This window comes from Myxocyprinus asiaticus, chromosome 39, assembly GCF_019703515.2.
Source record: "Myxocyprinus asiaticus isolate MX2 ecotype Aquarium Trade chromosome 39, UBuf_Myxa_2, whole genome shotgun sequence".
Lineage (NCBI taxonomy): Eukaryota > Metazoa > Chordata > Actinopteri > Cypriniformes > Catostomidae > Myxocyprinus > Myxocyprinus asiaticus.
This window is the reverse complement of record NC_059382.1, coordinates 7,541,659-7,558,740: the sequence shown is the minus strand read 5'-3', so window position 1 is coordinate 7,558,740 and position 17,082 is coordinate 7,541,659. Positions and strand designations below refer to the sequence as shown.

Genomic DNA, 17,082 nt, shown 5'->3' with positions numbered 1-17,082 from the left:
AGTTTCACTGGGCAATGGGCACGAAAAACAAGGTATGACTATGACTACTTCCGTCAGTCCCAAACACACAGGTAGGTGTTTATAAGTTGCATTTCCATGCGGGAAACAGCATGGAAAGCATTCCTGCTGGACACCTTTTGTTTTTCGAAGGCGTTATTACATATGTTTAATATGCCTAATAGTCATAAGATTGTGAATAGCCGCTAATTTCTATGACAAAATTAATTAATAAATGACTTGAAATTGTTTAATTTCAAATCTATCTATCTATCTATCTATCTATCTGTCTATCTATCTATCTATCTATCTATCTATCTATCTATCTATCTATCTATCTATCTATCTGTCTGTCTGTCTTTTCATTTCGAATCTATCTATCTGTCTGTCTGTCTGTCGTTTAATTTCGAATCTGTCTGTCTGTCTGTCTGCTGTTTCATTTCGAAAATATCTGTCTGTCTATCTATCTATCTATCTATCTATCTATCTATCTATCTATCTATCTATCTATTTATCTATCTATCGTCTGTCTGTCTGCTGTTTCATTTCGAATCTATTTATATATCTGTCTGTCGTTTCATTTCGAATCTATCTGTCTGTCTTTCTGTCTACTGTTTTGTTTAGAATCTATCTATCTGTATGTGTCTGTCTGTCTGCTGTTTCATTTAGAATAAATATGTCTGTCTGTCTATCTATCTATCTATCTATCTATCTATCTATCTGTGTCTGTCTGTCGTTTCATTTCGAATCTATCTGTCTGTCTGTCTGTCTGCTATTTCATTTCGAAAATATCTGTCTCTCTGTCTATCTATCTATCTATCTATCTATCTATCTATCTATCGTCTGTCTGCTGTTTCATTTCGAATCTATCCATCTATCTGTCTGTCTATCTGTCTGCTGTTTCATTTCAAATCTATTTATATATCTGTCTGTCATTTCATTTCGAATCTATCTGTCTGTCTTTCTGTCTACTGTTTTGTTTAGAATCTATCTATCTGTATGTGTCTGTCTGTCTGCTGTTTCATTTAGAATATATCTGTCTGTCTGTCTGTCCATCTATCTATCTATCTGTCTGTCTGTCTTTTCATTTCAAATCTATCTATCTGTCTGTCTGTCTGTCTGTCTGTCTGTCTGTCGTTTCATTTCGAATCTATCTGTCTGTCTGTCTGCTGTTTCATTTCGAAAATATCTGTCTCTCTGTCTATCTATCTATCGTCTGTCTGTCTGTCTGCTGTTTCATTTCAAATCTATTTATATATCTGTCTGTCATTTCATTTCGAATCTATCTGTCTGTCTTTCTGTCTACTGTTTTGTTTAGAATCTATCTATCTGTATGTGTCTGTCTGTCTGCTGTTTCATTTAGAATAAATCTGTCTGTCTGTCTGTCTATCTATCTATCTATCTGTCTGTCTGCTGTTTCATTTTGAATCAATCTATCTGTCTGTCTATCTGTCTGCTGTTTCATTTCAAATCAATCTATATATCTGTCTGTCTGTCTGTTGTTTCATTTCGAATCTATCTGTCTGTCTGTCTGTCTATCTATCTATCTATCGTCTATCTGTCTGTTGTTTCATTTCGAATCTGTCTGTCTGTCTATCGTCTGTCTGTCTGCTGTTTCATTTCAAATCAATCTATATATCTGTCTGTCTGTCTGTTGTTTCATTTCGAATCTATCTGTCTGTCTGTCTGTCTATCTATCTATCTATCGTCTATCTGTCTGTTGTTTCATTTCGAATCTGTCTGTCTGTCTATCGTCTGTCTGTCTGCTGTTTCATTTCAAATCAATCTATATATCTGTCTGTCTGTCTGTCGTTTCATTTTGAATCTATCCATCTATCTGTCTGTCTATCTGTCTGCTGTTTCATTTCAAATCTATCTATATATGTCTGTCTGTCGTTTAATTTTGAATCTATCTATCTATCTATCAACCTATCTATCTGTCTATCTATCTGTCTGTCTGTCTGCCTATATGTCTGTCTATCTATCTACCTATCTATCATCTGTCTGTCTACTGTTTCATTTAAAATCTATCTATATATCTGTCTGTCTGTCGTTTCATTTCGAATCTATCTATCTATCTATCTATCTATCTGTCTGTCTGTCTGTCTGTCTGTCCATCCACCCGTCCGTCCGTCCGTCCGTCCGTCCGTCAGTCCATCCATCCATCTATCTATCTATATATCTGTCTGTCTGTCTATCCATCCATCCATCCATCTATCTATCTATCTATCTATCTATCTGGCTGGCTGGCTGGCTGGCATAACTGAAGCTAACACCAAAATCGTTTACCTTTGTCTTTTAGCGCAGCCATGTCCAGGTCAATTATTTATTTCAACGTGCCAAAGCGCATATCGTAAACATTTACCTTAACTACCTTCTAGCGGCTTAACCTGAAAATATTCCATCTTAGTAGCATAGCTTCGAAACCACTGTCGTTCCAGTATTTGTTCTGGTAGGAATAAAATACGTTTTCCACAGAGGAAGCTGACGTTTTAAATGTATGCATCTCTTCATAGCATTGATGTGACCTCTCCTGACACAGCCGTCCACAGCAGTCTGTGCATTTCTTATAATCACCACCAGGATTCGCTGTTCTTCCACAAACGGAAGCCCACCTTCTACGCAGCCCTGGCGTGACGCGTGCAGAGGAGGGCTTGGTTTTAATGAACGCAGCCGACTGTCAGTTCATACACTGAGATCTGCGGACACAGGAGATATCACAGCCAAGCGCCGACGAGACCATCCCGTAGCAAACCAGTTCACGCTGATTTTTCTTTTGTAAATAATACAGTAGTTAAAGAATAGACAATCAAAGATTTGAACAAAGTAGCATATAATAAGAAGAGAAGAAAGAAGAATGGGGCAGAAAACGCCATTCATATTGATGACTGTATTGTCTTATTGCGTCTGGAGAGATGAGGTAAGATCTTAATGCGGATAATTCATTTATGTCACATTGTGTTAATGCCTAGAAGTGTATTGCACTGATTGTTTTTGTTTTATTTCAATATTACCTTTGATTCAGAATAACCTTAGGTATATGTGTGTATATATATATATATATATATATATATATATATATATACACAGATTAATGTTTTGCAAACAGATTGAAATTTGAAAATTGTAAGCATACTAAAAATACATAATCTTTGGGTCGGGTATAATAGTTGCAATTATATTAGTTGTTTAATGATGTTTGTGTGCGTGTGTCAGTGAGTGAGTGAGTGAGTGAGAGAGAGAGAGAGAGAGAGAGAGAGAGAGAGAGAGAGAGTTATTGGGACCATGACCTGATAAATAGAAAGATAAATCAACAAAACATATTTATTTCTTAGGTTGGGGCATGGCTTTTCATTACAGAATGAATAAAAAATACATAGAAATCATTGACTAGCATATTAGAAACTGGTGGATTTAGTATTGTATTAAGTACTTGATTGGGAAACAAAATGCTGTGGAGAATATATCACACTGCAAATGACTAATGCATGAGTATTCTTGCTTATCCATCATTAAGATTCTGTATCAGTACAATTTCAGTTTCTGTTTTGAGAACCGAACTGACTATTTAGCTGCATTTTTTTTTTTTTTTTTTTTTTTTTTTTTTTACATTTCAATGAAACGTGACATTTTACAGCTAAAGAGCTATTTTAAACAATAGGCTTTGAAAAAGCTGACATTAAGAAATGTGAATGTTACAGCAGACACAGTCTCAAGTCTGGTGCTTGATTGATGTCTGGAGGTTGTTGATTCAGTGCTATTAGATATGCTGCTGCATCCGTGGGGCCTGCAGCGCTGACGAAGCCTGCTGCACTCCAGGCCTAAGATGGACAATTACCGAGAGGGTTGCAAAGTCATTTATGCCTTCGTGCAGGCCTCCTACGCCTTGATATTTGTCTTGCAGGGCTTTTTGCATAATGAAAGATAAATATTTTGGATGAAACATCTTTTAATTTAGAAACTTCATTCCTTGTGAACAAATTTAGAGTATGTAAGAGAACAAATATCTGTCAAACCATCATTGTATCCAAAGGGATTTTTACTGCCAGTTTATTTATTGTTTTGAGAAAAAAAAAAAAAAAGTTCTAGCCAGCAATATCAGGATGATTTAGATTAAGCCCAGCATGAACGACATTTAGCATTTTTCTTCAGTCAACAGAAGAACTAAAAACGGCAAATTTAGTTTTCTTCCTTTGATTTTGTTGTTCCCATTACATAATCAATGACCAATAATCAATCATTTTGAATGAAACTGGTGTTAATATCATCCCCTGTATGTCTCCTAGAAAGTAGATTGTTAATTAGTGTGATTGAGGTCTATGTATTGCATTTAATAACCCATATCCAGGCCCAGACAGTATCTGCACTGATTTTTGGAGAAAATCCACAGAATTTGGTGGAAGGGATTTAAAAGGATTGTTTACCCAAAAATAACATTTCTGTTATCATTCACCCATATGTTGTTCCAAACTCGTATGAGATTCTTTCTTTCCTGGAACACGAAAGCAGATGTTGCCCTTAGTCACCATTCACTTTCATTGCATCTTTTTTCCATAACTGATGTGAATGGTGACTGAGGCTAACGCTCTGCCTGGCACCTCCTCATGCTCTTCCAAACCCATATGACTTTCTACTTTTGTGAAATAAAGTCATACTGTATGTCTTTAGAAGAACATGAGGGTAAGTAAATGCTGACAGAATTTTCATTTTTGGGTGATCTATCCGATTAAATAGGGTAAAATATGTTAAACTGAGCTTATTGAAGGTTATTTTACACTTTTTGGTAGCTGGAAGCATTTTCAAATTAGACAAAATGTGTAGTAAATGAACACTCAAAAAATATATTTTTTAACAAAATGTGTCATTAAAATATTTAAATTAATATTTTAAATATTTTAAGTTTTATTACTTTAATTTTAATTCAATTTGATGGAATTTTGTTATGAAATTGAAATGCGTAAATCTTAAAATATTTTATTTTCTTCAAGTGAACACTAGCCAACCTCCAGCACTTATATCTCAAATAACGCACATATTTTCACACAGTGTGGGGTGAGGTAAAGCATTCAGCTCACATTTGCAAGTTTTTGTCTTCGTAAAAGTTTCCTTAGTTGCCATATTCACCATTAATTACAGTCGTTTTATTAGACTGCCATCGTGGCTTAGTAACTCTGGCCCTTCTGCTAAGTAGGGCATGAGGTCCCATGGCACTTCTCGTAAAGATTATGGGTGTACTGGCCAAATTCTCCCCATTGGCCCTTATATATCATGGCCTCCTAATAATCCCCATTCCTGAATTGGCTACATCACTCTTCTCTCCACCAATAGCTAGTGTGTGGTGGGTGTTCTGGCGCACTATGGCTGCCGTCGCATCAGCCAGGTGGATGCTGCACGCTGGTGGTGGTTGAGGAGATTCCCCCTATACTATGTAAAGTGCTTTGAGTGCTTAGAAAAGCGCTATATAAATATAAGGAATTATTATTATTATTATTATTATAAAGTGTCCAACTTTCCACACTCAATTTTTTCAATTGAAGAAGTTCATCATAGTCGTAAGTAGTTGTAGTACACTTCTTTTTGTTGCATTTTCAGTGTGAACACACTATTCACACTACAAAATGACAAAGAATAGTGCAGAACTGTGCGATTTGGCACGCACCTCTTGTTCTTTACCAATATATCCATTTTACTACATATACTGTATTTCAGAGGGTTGTCAAACTATTTAGTTGTGTGATGGCAAATTTTGTTTTCCTACGAGTAGTCATTAAGCCTGTCCAAACCCAAATATATTAACCTGTATTTTCATAAATGATAAACATTGGTATGAACATCTTGCCCCGCTTGAGAGCGAGCAAGAGGTTGAGATGGAGACAAAGGGAGGGAGGGAGACCTGGCTGACATCCACTGTCCCCTCTCCTGCTGTCTAAATGCGTCAGCACTTACCTCTAGCTGCTGGTCCACAGATGCTATCGTCAACCACCCAAGTCTTTAGGGTGTGTCTAGGAAACCCACTGTCACCTAAAACGTGCACTGATCCAGTGTATCAGTACTGTGATGGCATAGCAGGTTGTATAAAATGGCTTTTGTGATGTCTGTGGTACGGAGATCAAACTCTATGAGGGAATGCCCATGTGTTGTTAATGTTTATCTAGCTGTGCCTTTAGCAATGCCTGTACACTTGTTATTAAATATCAGACTGACAGGAAATGTGCTGACGTATATGTGCAGACTGTATTAGGTAGAATGTTTTTTGTACGCATTCTTTTAAGATGTAGAATGGGGGTGTAAAAGTCTGAGACGAATAGTGAAAATGCTGCTTTTTTTCGATTTCGAAATTTGTCAAATTATTGTATCAGCATAACAAACTTAAAGGTTGAATTGAACAATTAATACAAATTCTGTAGTATGGTATGTCCACCTTTTGCTTTAATGACAGCATGCACTTAATCCGACATGGACTCCACAAGTTTGTGTAAAACTTGATGATCCGTGTTATTCCAGCATGATTTGAGAATGCTTTAAAGAGCATCTTGTGTGCTTCAGTGCAAGCAAGGAAGTGTGAACTTTTGCACTAAAAATCTTTAATATGCGTATCCATTTTACATTTCTTTATTTGAAATGTTTCTAAATCCTGAAGCTTTCTTTTAGATTAATTGAAAGAATACCTAGATTTTCAATGTGGACTCTGTACATACTGTACATGTTTCGTCCCTTGTGACCATTTGTCTTCACTTGGGGCCACATTACACTAGGTTTTTGGTGGTAAACTCCATTTTCAGTTTCCTAATGTAATCTTTTCCCCATGCATGCACAGTACTAGAGAGTGTTTTTAATATCAGAAAATTTTCGGTGGAAGAAAATGTATCAGTGTGTAGGCCTGACATCACACTAATTAATAACACACTAATTAATTGTATGTCTCTCTTGACCTCCCAATCCCTATATATATATATATACAGTATATAGGGATTGGGAGGTCGAGAGAGAATATTTCAAAAAATATTTCATTCCCATAACAGCAACAGTACTTTAGCAATATTATTCTTTGAAAAACCACATATCTGTTTACACTTGTAAATAGATTACAAATGTAACATCATACAAATAAATCTGTATGACAGATGAAAGCTGAAGGGATATGTGTTAGAGTCTGTCGTGTCACCTTGTAGTGTGAAACAGTGAGCATAATTCCATTTAGCAATAAACTGGATGAAGTACAAAATCCTATGTATTGTCATTTGACAGTGAATGCATGCAAAAAAAAGTTGACAGTCAGATCCTAAGAGGATTATTACATTTCTTTATTTATTAACCACCAGTGCAGATTGCTTAAATTTATTAGCCATAAACCCATCTTTCATTGTTCAATTATTCCAGGCTGGTAAGAGCATTACTGGGATTACAATAACAGTCAGTAACTCTGTTGTGGTGTACCGACAGTCTTGGCTTCATCTGGGTTTTATAGTCACATTTGAGCGTGTTGCATTCCCCCCCTATTTGACTTGCAATAAAACCACTTCTGCAAATGTACCCACGAATATGTGGTTTTCTAAAAAGCACCATTTTCTTCACTATGCCTTAAGATGTACCTCACGTAATCGTCTCTGGGTGCTGTTACCCGCATGAAAGCAATGTTTAGACCGTTGTGAAGGGATTGTTTGCTGATGATAGAAAAAAGAGATTATTGTCTTTTGAGGTTTATTTGGTCCTTTTTTTTTTTTTTGTCAGTACAGCAGTGCTCTCTTATGCCACAGTGGAGACCAAAAGTCTGAGACCACATTTAAAATGTTTTTGGGTTTTTTTTAACCTTGAAATAAACAACATTTTAGGATTATGAACATTTTTAAGAAAAGTTATGATGTAAAATGAAGAAGAAATATGTAATTACTTGCAATATATCTTGGTATTTTGTGACATTTGTGGCACTGACCAGGTTAAATTCTTTGCACAAAAGGTCAGATTTCCTTGTGCCCATTGACGCTCACAAGATGCTCTTTGCAACATTCTTAAATCATGCATGAAAACAGTGATCATCAGGTTTTGCACAAACTCGTGGAGTTTATACCAGCTTGAGTCCATGACATCATTAAAACAAAATGGGGACATACTAAATACAAAGAAATTCTGAAATTAGTGTCAATTTTTTAATTCCAGTTTTAATTAAAATAATTATGCTGATAATAACATTTGTAATGAAACATTTTATATTAAATTAGAAAAATGTAAAATTTAAGCATTTTCACTAGTGATCTCAGACTTTTGGACCCCACTATATGGCCACGTTCAAACAGCAGCAGAATATGTTTGTCAGTCCTGTTTTGAGTGCTTAATATGGTTACGTTCACACACAGTTCGGTTAAGTACAAGAGTGACAAGCGCAAATTTTCAGGTCTCACAACTGCATTCTTGGCAAACCTGTGCTGTGTGAACGGTACCGTTCAGTAGTTTTAGTCACGTCATGTACAGAGAGAGCCACGCTGCACTGTACACGAGCATGTCTCATGTGTTTTATATGGGGTTTTGTTAACTCACGGAGACAGGGAAATGAGCTGCACAACACTCACGAGCTGCACTCTGCACTGATTTAAAAAGCATTCAAAGACGCTGTCGGTTAATTATGATCTGATGGATGAGCTCGCGGCTCGATTGGACTCATTTATTTAATAACAATAAATTGTTATCAATTGTGATAAGACATGCCGGTGTTATGGACGTCGCCATCTTTTAGTCACTGTCACTATGGGTACAGCTGTTAGAACATGGTTGTGACTTTGGTTGTTCATTCATACAGACAGTATTCAAGCCGCTACTGTAAGCTGTTGAATGAACAGGGCATTTTAAGACTCACACCTGTACGTAAATATGGTTGTCAATCCCGAACACTGTCTGTGTGAACGTAGCCAATGTTTATACATGGATGAAACAACTGAATCGTGGTCTGTTGTGTAGCTTGTTGGGAGTGTGATATCCCTCTGAGAAAATTTTGATATTGGGTTTCTAAAAGCAGAGGAGAGACTCCACATTATGGAACCTGAGAACAAATGAAGCTGTACTGCGAAGCCTCCCAAGGGAAAATAGCATGACGTGATTCCAAAGGATCATGCACAGTTATGGAGAACATCTGGACTGAGTGCAGGAACAATGTTACACTTTGGTGATCGTAGTTCAGTGACTCTTAGAAGATTTGTTTATCAGAATGGTATATTTTTCTTTAGTGTTTTGTTGGTTTGTTTGTTTTGAATCTGGACATATAGCCAAAGTCTCGTTAAGGCAAGTCAGTCCACTCGATGGGAAAGACAGAAATCTCCAAAACTGTTAGTCAAGACTACATTCCAATAAAATCTGACAACAATGGCATCATAAATTGTGCTTCTTTAGCTCAAATCTCATAAAAATTGTCATCTTTCAGGATGGTCTAGCTAATACACATTCTGTAGTAAACAGACAGTGAACTGGCTCTTTTAACTGTAAGGTGGGACTTCTGTTTCTACAGGCACCATATTTAGCATTACAATTTATTCAATTCATATTAATATACAGTGTATTCAGAAAGTATTGAGACATTTCATTTTTTTCACATTTTGTTGCTGCAGCCTTATGCAAAAATGCTTTAAATTATTATTTATTTCACATTAATCTAAACTCCATACCCCATAATGACAAAGCAAAAACCAGATTTCAAATTTATCAAAATGAAAAAAAAAAAAAAAAAAATGAAATATCACATTGACATAAGTATTCAAACCCTTAACACAGTATTTAGTTGAAGCGCCTTTGGCACCGATTAAAGCCTCAAGTGTTTTGGGTATGATGCGACAAGCTTTGCACACCTGGATTTGGGGATTTTCTGCCATTCTTCTCTGCAGATCCTCTCAAGCTCTGTCAGGTTGGATGGGAACCGTCAGTGGACAGCCATTTTCAGGTCTCTCCAGAGATGTTCGATTGGGTTCAAGTCCGGTCTCTGGCTTGGCCACTCAAGGACATTCACAGAGTTGTCCCTAAGCCACTCGTACATTGTCTTTGCTGTGTGCTTAGGGTCGTTGTCCTGTTGGAATGTGAACCTTCGGCCCAGTCTGAGGTTTTCATTAAGGATGTCTCTGTACTTTGCTGCGTTCAGCTTTCCTTCATCCCTGACCAGTCCCCCAGTTCCTCCCGCTGAAAAACACCCACACAGCATTATGCTACCACAACCATGCTTCACCGTTGGGATGGTATTGTGCAGGTGATGAGCGGTGCCTGGTTTCCTCTAGACATGATGCTTGGAATTGAGGCCAAACAGTTCAATCTTCATTTCATCAGACCAGAGAATCTTGTTTCTTACAGTCTAAGAGTCCTTTAGGTGCTTTTTTGCAAATTCCAAGCGGGCTTTCATGTGTCTTGCACTGAGGAGAGGCCTCCGTCTGGCTACTCTGCCATAAAGCCCAGATCGGTGTTGCAGTGATGGTTGTCCTTCCGCAAGTTTCTCCCATCTCCACACATGATCTCTGGAGCTCAAACAGAGTGACCATAGGGTTCTTGGTCACCTCTCTTACCAAGGCCCTTCTCCCCCGATTGCTCAGTTTGGCCATGCGGCCAGCACTAGGAAGAGTCCTGTTTGTTCCAAACTTCTTCCATTTATGAATTATGGAGGCCACTGTGCTCTTGGGAACCTTCAATGCAGCCAAAATGTTTTTGTAGCGTTCCCCAGATCTGTGCCTCGACACAATCCTGTCTCTGAGCTCTGCATGTAGTTCCTTTGACCTCATGGCTTGGTTTTTGCTCTGATATGCATTTTCAGCTGTGAGACTTTATATAGACAGGTGTCCAGTCAATTGAATTAGCCACAGGTGGACTCCAATCAGTGTAGAAACATCTCAAAGATGATCCAGAGAAATTTCAAGTGTCATAGCAAAGGGTCTAAATACTTACTGTATGTCAATGTGATGTTTCAGTTTTATTTTTATTTTTAGTCAATTTGCAAAGTTATCAAAAATGCAATAGTTTTTTGCTTTGTCATTATGTGTTATGGAGAGTAGATTGATGTGAATTTTTTTTTTTTAAAAGCATTTTAGCGTAAAAGCTGCAACATAACAAAAAAAAAAGAAAGGGTCTGAATACTTAGGAATGTCAATATATTAATTACATGACATAGTGATTAATTAATCAAATTAATTACATATATCAATGTTTGGTGAGAAAAAGCACCGAGTAAAGATAATTCAAAACAAATAATACAAAATAATTCAAATAATTATATAATGTGTATAATTGAGATTGAAATATAATGCATTATTGTGGCAGACAAGTAAAGCATTGTGTAAATAGTAAAGAGTAAATAGTGACTTTCAAAGTGAAAATGTTGTTAATTTCATTCATATATCATTAAACATAAGACTACAGTTGACATAATTTCAATATGCAATTTAGTTAGAATCTGTCCAATTCTTTCAGGATGTGTTGTTAAATTCTGGCTGCACTATTTTTATTTATATTTTCAATCTGTGTAGTTTATCTTATCTTTATCATAAATATCACATTTTTAGGATGCTTAGTCAAGGTATAAGTAGTTGAAAATCGTGTCTTGATGTCCATGCATTATGTTGTGCTTCGTCCAGCTGTCAAGAACGCGTCCTGTGTGACATCTCTCTTTCTGTTGCTGTTCTGCTTCTAAGGTTTGTTGAGGTGTGCTGACTGCCCCCTGCTAAAGCAGCTCGTAAAAACACGTAGCTTACATTGCTCTGATGGCAGGAAAATACATACTATTACAAAATTTACGCACCGTCAGGAGGCATTATTAATTGTGTCATAATGTTTTTATATAATTAATCGCACAAAAGTAATGCATTAAATCGACAGCCCGAATATATATACGAGTGGGCTGATTCCTCACATTATAATGTCTCTGTAGCTCTCCCAACTCCGTGGAAAATCTTTGAATAGTCATTGTTAACAGAGGGTGGTGGAGGGGTTAGACAATGTTAATCAGGTGGAAAGACCAAGGACGAGTGGGAGGGGCCATTCAGGGGAAGCATGGGGGTTTGATGGGCTTAAATAGTTAAATGGCCCAGCATGCATGCCACTTCCCCAGCAGACTATGGTTGTGTGAGTACAGAGACACAGAGGCTCTGGCTGCAGGGCAGAGGATTTGTTGAAACAGATAGGAACATGCAAGCCCCACCAGATCTCCCCTCTCCCGATTAATTCATTTCTGAGCTGGGAGATAATCATGTTTCAGGGTATAAAATGCACCATTTTAGAGCATCATTCCTCTCTTCCTCCTTTTTTCCTTCGGTTTTTGTGTTCCCTGTCATGGCAGAAATGAGATATGCTCTGTGACTATGAAAGAGAAATAGGCTGCTCATTTAAAAGTGACTTACAACATTGAAACCCATTAACTCTCACCAATGAGATTATGGCCATTTCAGCAGTGTGGCTAATTTGGCAGTCACTATCACTTATGGTTGTTTATTATAATATCCAAAGGCATGCTGTTGAATTCTAGCACCTTTATTGTGCGGCTTCTAATAAAGGTTAGTATAAAAACAGGCATACTAAATAAGATTATTTTCCTAATGTATGGAGCATTAGGAGCTTTATTAAATGTGAATGAAATCAGTGTATGGAAGTAAGTAACTACTGACATTTTTCAGTTGCCAAGTAGCTCAGCTGTTTCAAAATAGTGTAGCTTTTCCAGTAACAAACTAAGTTTTTCAAACAAATAGCTGTGTAATATGCAGTTTTATAACTTTTTGTTAGTGTAGCTAATTACTTTATAGAAACTTTAAAAAGTTCAAATTATCTTGACTCAGTTTAACAACTTTAAATTATGAGTAGCTTGTAGCTTCCCTAACAGTGATAGAAACTGAAGCAAGTAGGACACATATGCAAAAGACAGAAGATGTATTTCCTCAAGTTTCTGAACCAGTGAGAATTAAAGCCCAGCACAGGTTTCTGCCTTGGTGCGACTGGCTGGAGTAAAGCCTAATTGGCAATGTTTCTGTTCAAAGTTTGAGAGATTGTAAGGCTGAAAATTAAGGCCTGGCGAAGCTTTGACTTCCCAGTAGGAGACTTAAGTCAGACAGCCCGTGGAGCTTCTGCAGTGAATTGATAACACTGTTCTTGTCTTTAACTTGAGGGAAATGGAAAAAAGTGAAAGAGAGAGTGTGTTTACATAGAAAGATCATTGGGGATGAAACTGCAAAAAAGAGTGCAGGCTCTGGGAGAAATTCTAACCCTGCTGTCCCTGAATTACTCGCCTGATACCATTCATCTCTGTCAGTGATCTACACTCACATATGGCCTGGTGGGAGATGTCGGTCAGTGGAGAGTCCTGGATGGCCTACAAATTTTCAGAGGACATTTTATATAAAAGTATGCAGGATATTTCTGTGTCCAAGGACTTATTTCAATGCTGATTCATACAAGGGCCCTTGCAATAATTAATCATCTTGGCAGAAATGTAGGTGTTGAAGTATGATTATATGCAGAACTTAAAAATCAAGCTATATATTTTAGAGCAATCACCGCAGTATTTCTATTGTAAATGTCAGTGATTCTGCATGGGCAAGTTTAGACCAGAGGTAAGATATGCGGTTACATACAGGAGTGCAATGCAAACTGGGCTAAATGTGGAGTGATAATAGATTTATTGCAATAGAGCAGGCAAATAGCTGTGAGCAAGATAAGATGGATTCGTAAGATCGAAGACAGATTTAGGGCAGCCTTGGAGGAGTTCTGTGAAATAAAAAACAAATATGGTCCTTTATGAAAAATGTTGGCTAGCACATTCCACAGATACTCTGCATGAAATAAATCCCCTGGGAATCATGTAGGTTAAGGCAGAAGCATAATTAAACATATCTTGTAGAGATAGCAGCTCGATTTGGCTTACTTTTAACCTTATGGAGGGCATATTTCTTTGCAGCTTATTGGCTGGTGCAGTGGAAATGCAAAACTTGTTATGCAAATAATGATGCCAGGTACTGTAAGTGTGTTGCCTATTATTCGAATATCACCTAAGCAAGTGAAACCTCATAAGTAATTTCCAAACAGCAATAGCAACGAGAAGCAGAAGAAAAAGAACAATTCTAACAAAATAGAAATAACAGACACACCTAATTTGTTAAACATAATCAGAGGTGCTTGTTAGTGAAAACATTACTATTACCATTGCTTATACTTAGGAGTACTCCTACCTCATATTCAATACATACATACATATTCAAATTAAACTTTGTTCTGTTTGTGCTGTGCATATGTGATTTGTTGAAAAGAGGTAGGCTTTATTTTTCTAAACAACCAAACTTAAAGAAATATTCGGGTTCAACACAAGTTAAGCTCGATCGACAGCATTTGTGGCATAATGTTGAATACCACAAAAATACATTTCGACTTGCACCTCCTTTCTTAAAAATAAATAAATAAATTGAGGTTGCAGTGAGGCACTTACAATGGAAGTGAATGGGGGCCAATTTTTGAATGTTAAAATACTCACTTTTTCAGAAGTATAGCCACAAGACATAAACAATATGGGTTGCACTTAATTTTACAGTATATGTACTTTTAGTATACTTACAGTGTACTAACCCAAGAAAGTAGAGTAATTTTAGATAACTACAGGTACTTAATATGGGTTAAGGTTAGGTTTGGGGTTAGGGTTAATACCTAGTAATTACTATAGTTGTTGTAATTATATAGTATGTAAATGTAGAACAATACTGTAAAATAAAGTGCTACCACAATATGCGTGCAAACATAATTTTAGTATAAAAAATAAAATTGCTTATTAACCTTTTCTGTGTAAAGTGTTAGCCATGACTAACCTTGATTTTTGCTTTTTGTTTTTAAGAAAAGGAGGGACAAGTCGAAATTATTTTTTGTGATAATTAACATTATGCCACAAATGCTGCCGATTGAGCTTTACTTGTATTGAACCCTTGTTTTTGGTACATATTTGTACTATTAAGGAGTCAAAAAGGTATGTACATTGTGAGTGTTAATTTGCACATGTATATGTACATTTAAGGGTACACAATAGGTCCTTGGGGTACAATTATTAACCCAAAATGAGTTATGCATTTTAATTGGAGGTACAAAAAAATTTCCCCTTGAAGGCACAAACACCTTCAAGGCCCTTTTACCTTAAACATTACCTTTTTTGTCTGAGGGTGCAAGGACCATTCACAGAAAATGTACAACTCAAAGATTAATTTGCAATTGTTCTTTGAAATAAAAAGATGAACTTAAAATCTCTTCATGTTCTTCATGTTCTTGGTTTCAAGCACCAAACTATTCACTCATAGCTTTTTTGAAACATATTGACAGTTCCATCACAGGCTGTGAGGTCTATATTTTTTGTCTAAGCTGGCTTGCTGGTCTAAGCTGGTTTAAGATGGTTTAGCTGGTCTTCCAGCCTGCCAAATCTGGTTTTCAGCTGGTTTAGCCAACCTAGTCTCACCGGATCCTTGTGTCCTGTCTACTCTGAGCAAGGGGTATACCCTACAGTTCTGTCGCCACCCCCCCAGATTCTCAAGAATCATCCCTATGATTGTCAGGGATGCAGTTTGTTCGATGGCTCTCTCTCAAGAAATTATTTTATTGTTGGAAAAGGGAGCCATAGAAAAAGTTCATCCCCTCGTTCAGAGAGATGGGTTCTATTCTACTTATGTCCTTGTTCCAAAAAAGGATGGTGGTTTCCTTCCGATTCTTGATTTGAGACGTCTGAATTTGTTTCTATAGGTCCTTTCCTTTCAATGTTCCGATGTTCTGAGGTCTGTGACAAGGGAAGATTGGTTTGTGAGTGTCAGCCTCAAAGACGCATACATTCACGTTCCTGTTGCTGTTCATCACAGGAAGTTTTTGCATTTCAGCTTTCAAAATCAGACCTACCAGTTCAAGATCCTACTGTTCGGGCTGTCATTCACTCCTCGTGTCTTCACAAGATGCATGAATGAAGCACTGTCTCTTCTATGGTCAAGAGGAATATGAATTTTGCCTTATTTGGACAACTGGCTGCTTTGTGCCCCCAAAATGCGGCAGGCAATGTGCGACTCCAGAATGCCTCTGGAACATGTGCAGAGATTGGGACTCTCTGTGAACAAGTCAAAGAGCTGTCTGGTCCGAACACAGTCAACTACATTTTTAGGAATAACTTTAAATTCTCTTGCAATGTCTGCCACTCTGTCACATGTGCGGGTGACCAGCATCCTGCGACTCCTGACTTGTTTCCATCCTGGAGTGATGCTACAGTAAAGAATATTCCTGCGACTGATGGGAATGTTAACTGCTGACACAGCAGTAATTCAGTTGGGCTTACTCCACCTCAGACCACTCCAGGGGTGGAACAATGGTTTAAGGTTGAATCCTACCACACATCGCCACAGTTGATTGTAATTTCTCACTATTGCATTAGTGTGCTGACGCGGTGGAATCAGTGGGAATTCCTGGCAGTGGGGGTGCCTCTAGGTGTGATTCCTTCCCGTCGGAAAGTAATTACGACCGACACCTCCCTCAGTGGGTAGGGGGCAATGTGGAACAAGAGGGACATTTATGGTCGTTGGACAGCGGATCAATCCAGAGACCATAACAATCTGCTGGAGATTCGTGCGGTGTTCCTGGCCCTACAGTATTTCTTACCAGTTCTGGGGCACCATTGAGTGCTTACTTGCTTTCTTGTGCTTCTCCCCATTTGAGCCCTTACAGAGTGCTGACCTTAAGTGGGCATCTTTGAAGACTGCTTTTTACTGGCTATTGCTTCTGCTAAACGTGTCAGTGAGCTACACGCACTGTCTGTTAGTAAATTGTGCTTACGTTGCTGGAAGATTCCGGGGTGATTCTTCGGCCCAGTCCATCTTTTCTTCCAAAGGTTCTCCTTCCTCAGTTCATAAATCAGTCAATTGACCTTGCTGCTTTTCAGCCTTCTTCAGAACCAGAGGGTTCAAGGGCTTTTTTCTTGTGTTTGGTATGTGCTTTAAGGCATTATGTGGAGGCTACCACTCATTTCTGGCAGTCCAATCAGATTTTTGTCTGTTACAGTGGTGTGAAGAAAGGTGCCCCTGTCGAATCAGAGGTTGTCAAACTGGATAATGGAATTAATCACAAGCA

General features: G+C 37.7%; 1 protein-coding gene across 3 annotated transcripts in view; it reads left to right on the top strand.

Moving 5' to 3' along the window:
* Positions 1 to 2,695: 2,695 nt before the first annotated feature.
* Positions 2,696 to 17,082, top strand: part of LOC127429848 (amyloid beta precursor like protein 1-like) — an 88,084-nt gene continuing 73,697 nt past the window's right edge. For all 3 annotated transcript variants that reach the window (XM_051679131.1, XM_051679133.1, XM_051679130.1), the window contains exon 1: positions 2,696 to 2,917. In XM_051679131.1, the coding sequence (XP_051535091.1) occupies positions 2,855 to 2,917 (63 nt within the window). In that variant the 5' untranslated portion in view covers positions 2,696 to 2,854. The remainder of the gene's footprint in view (positions 2,918 to 17,082) is intronic.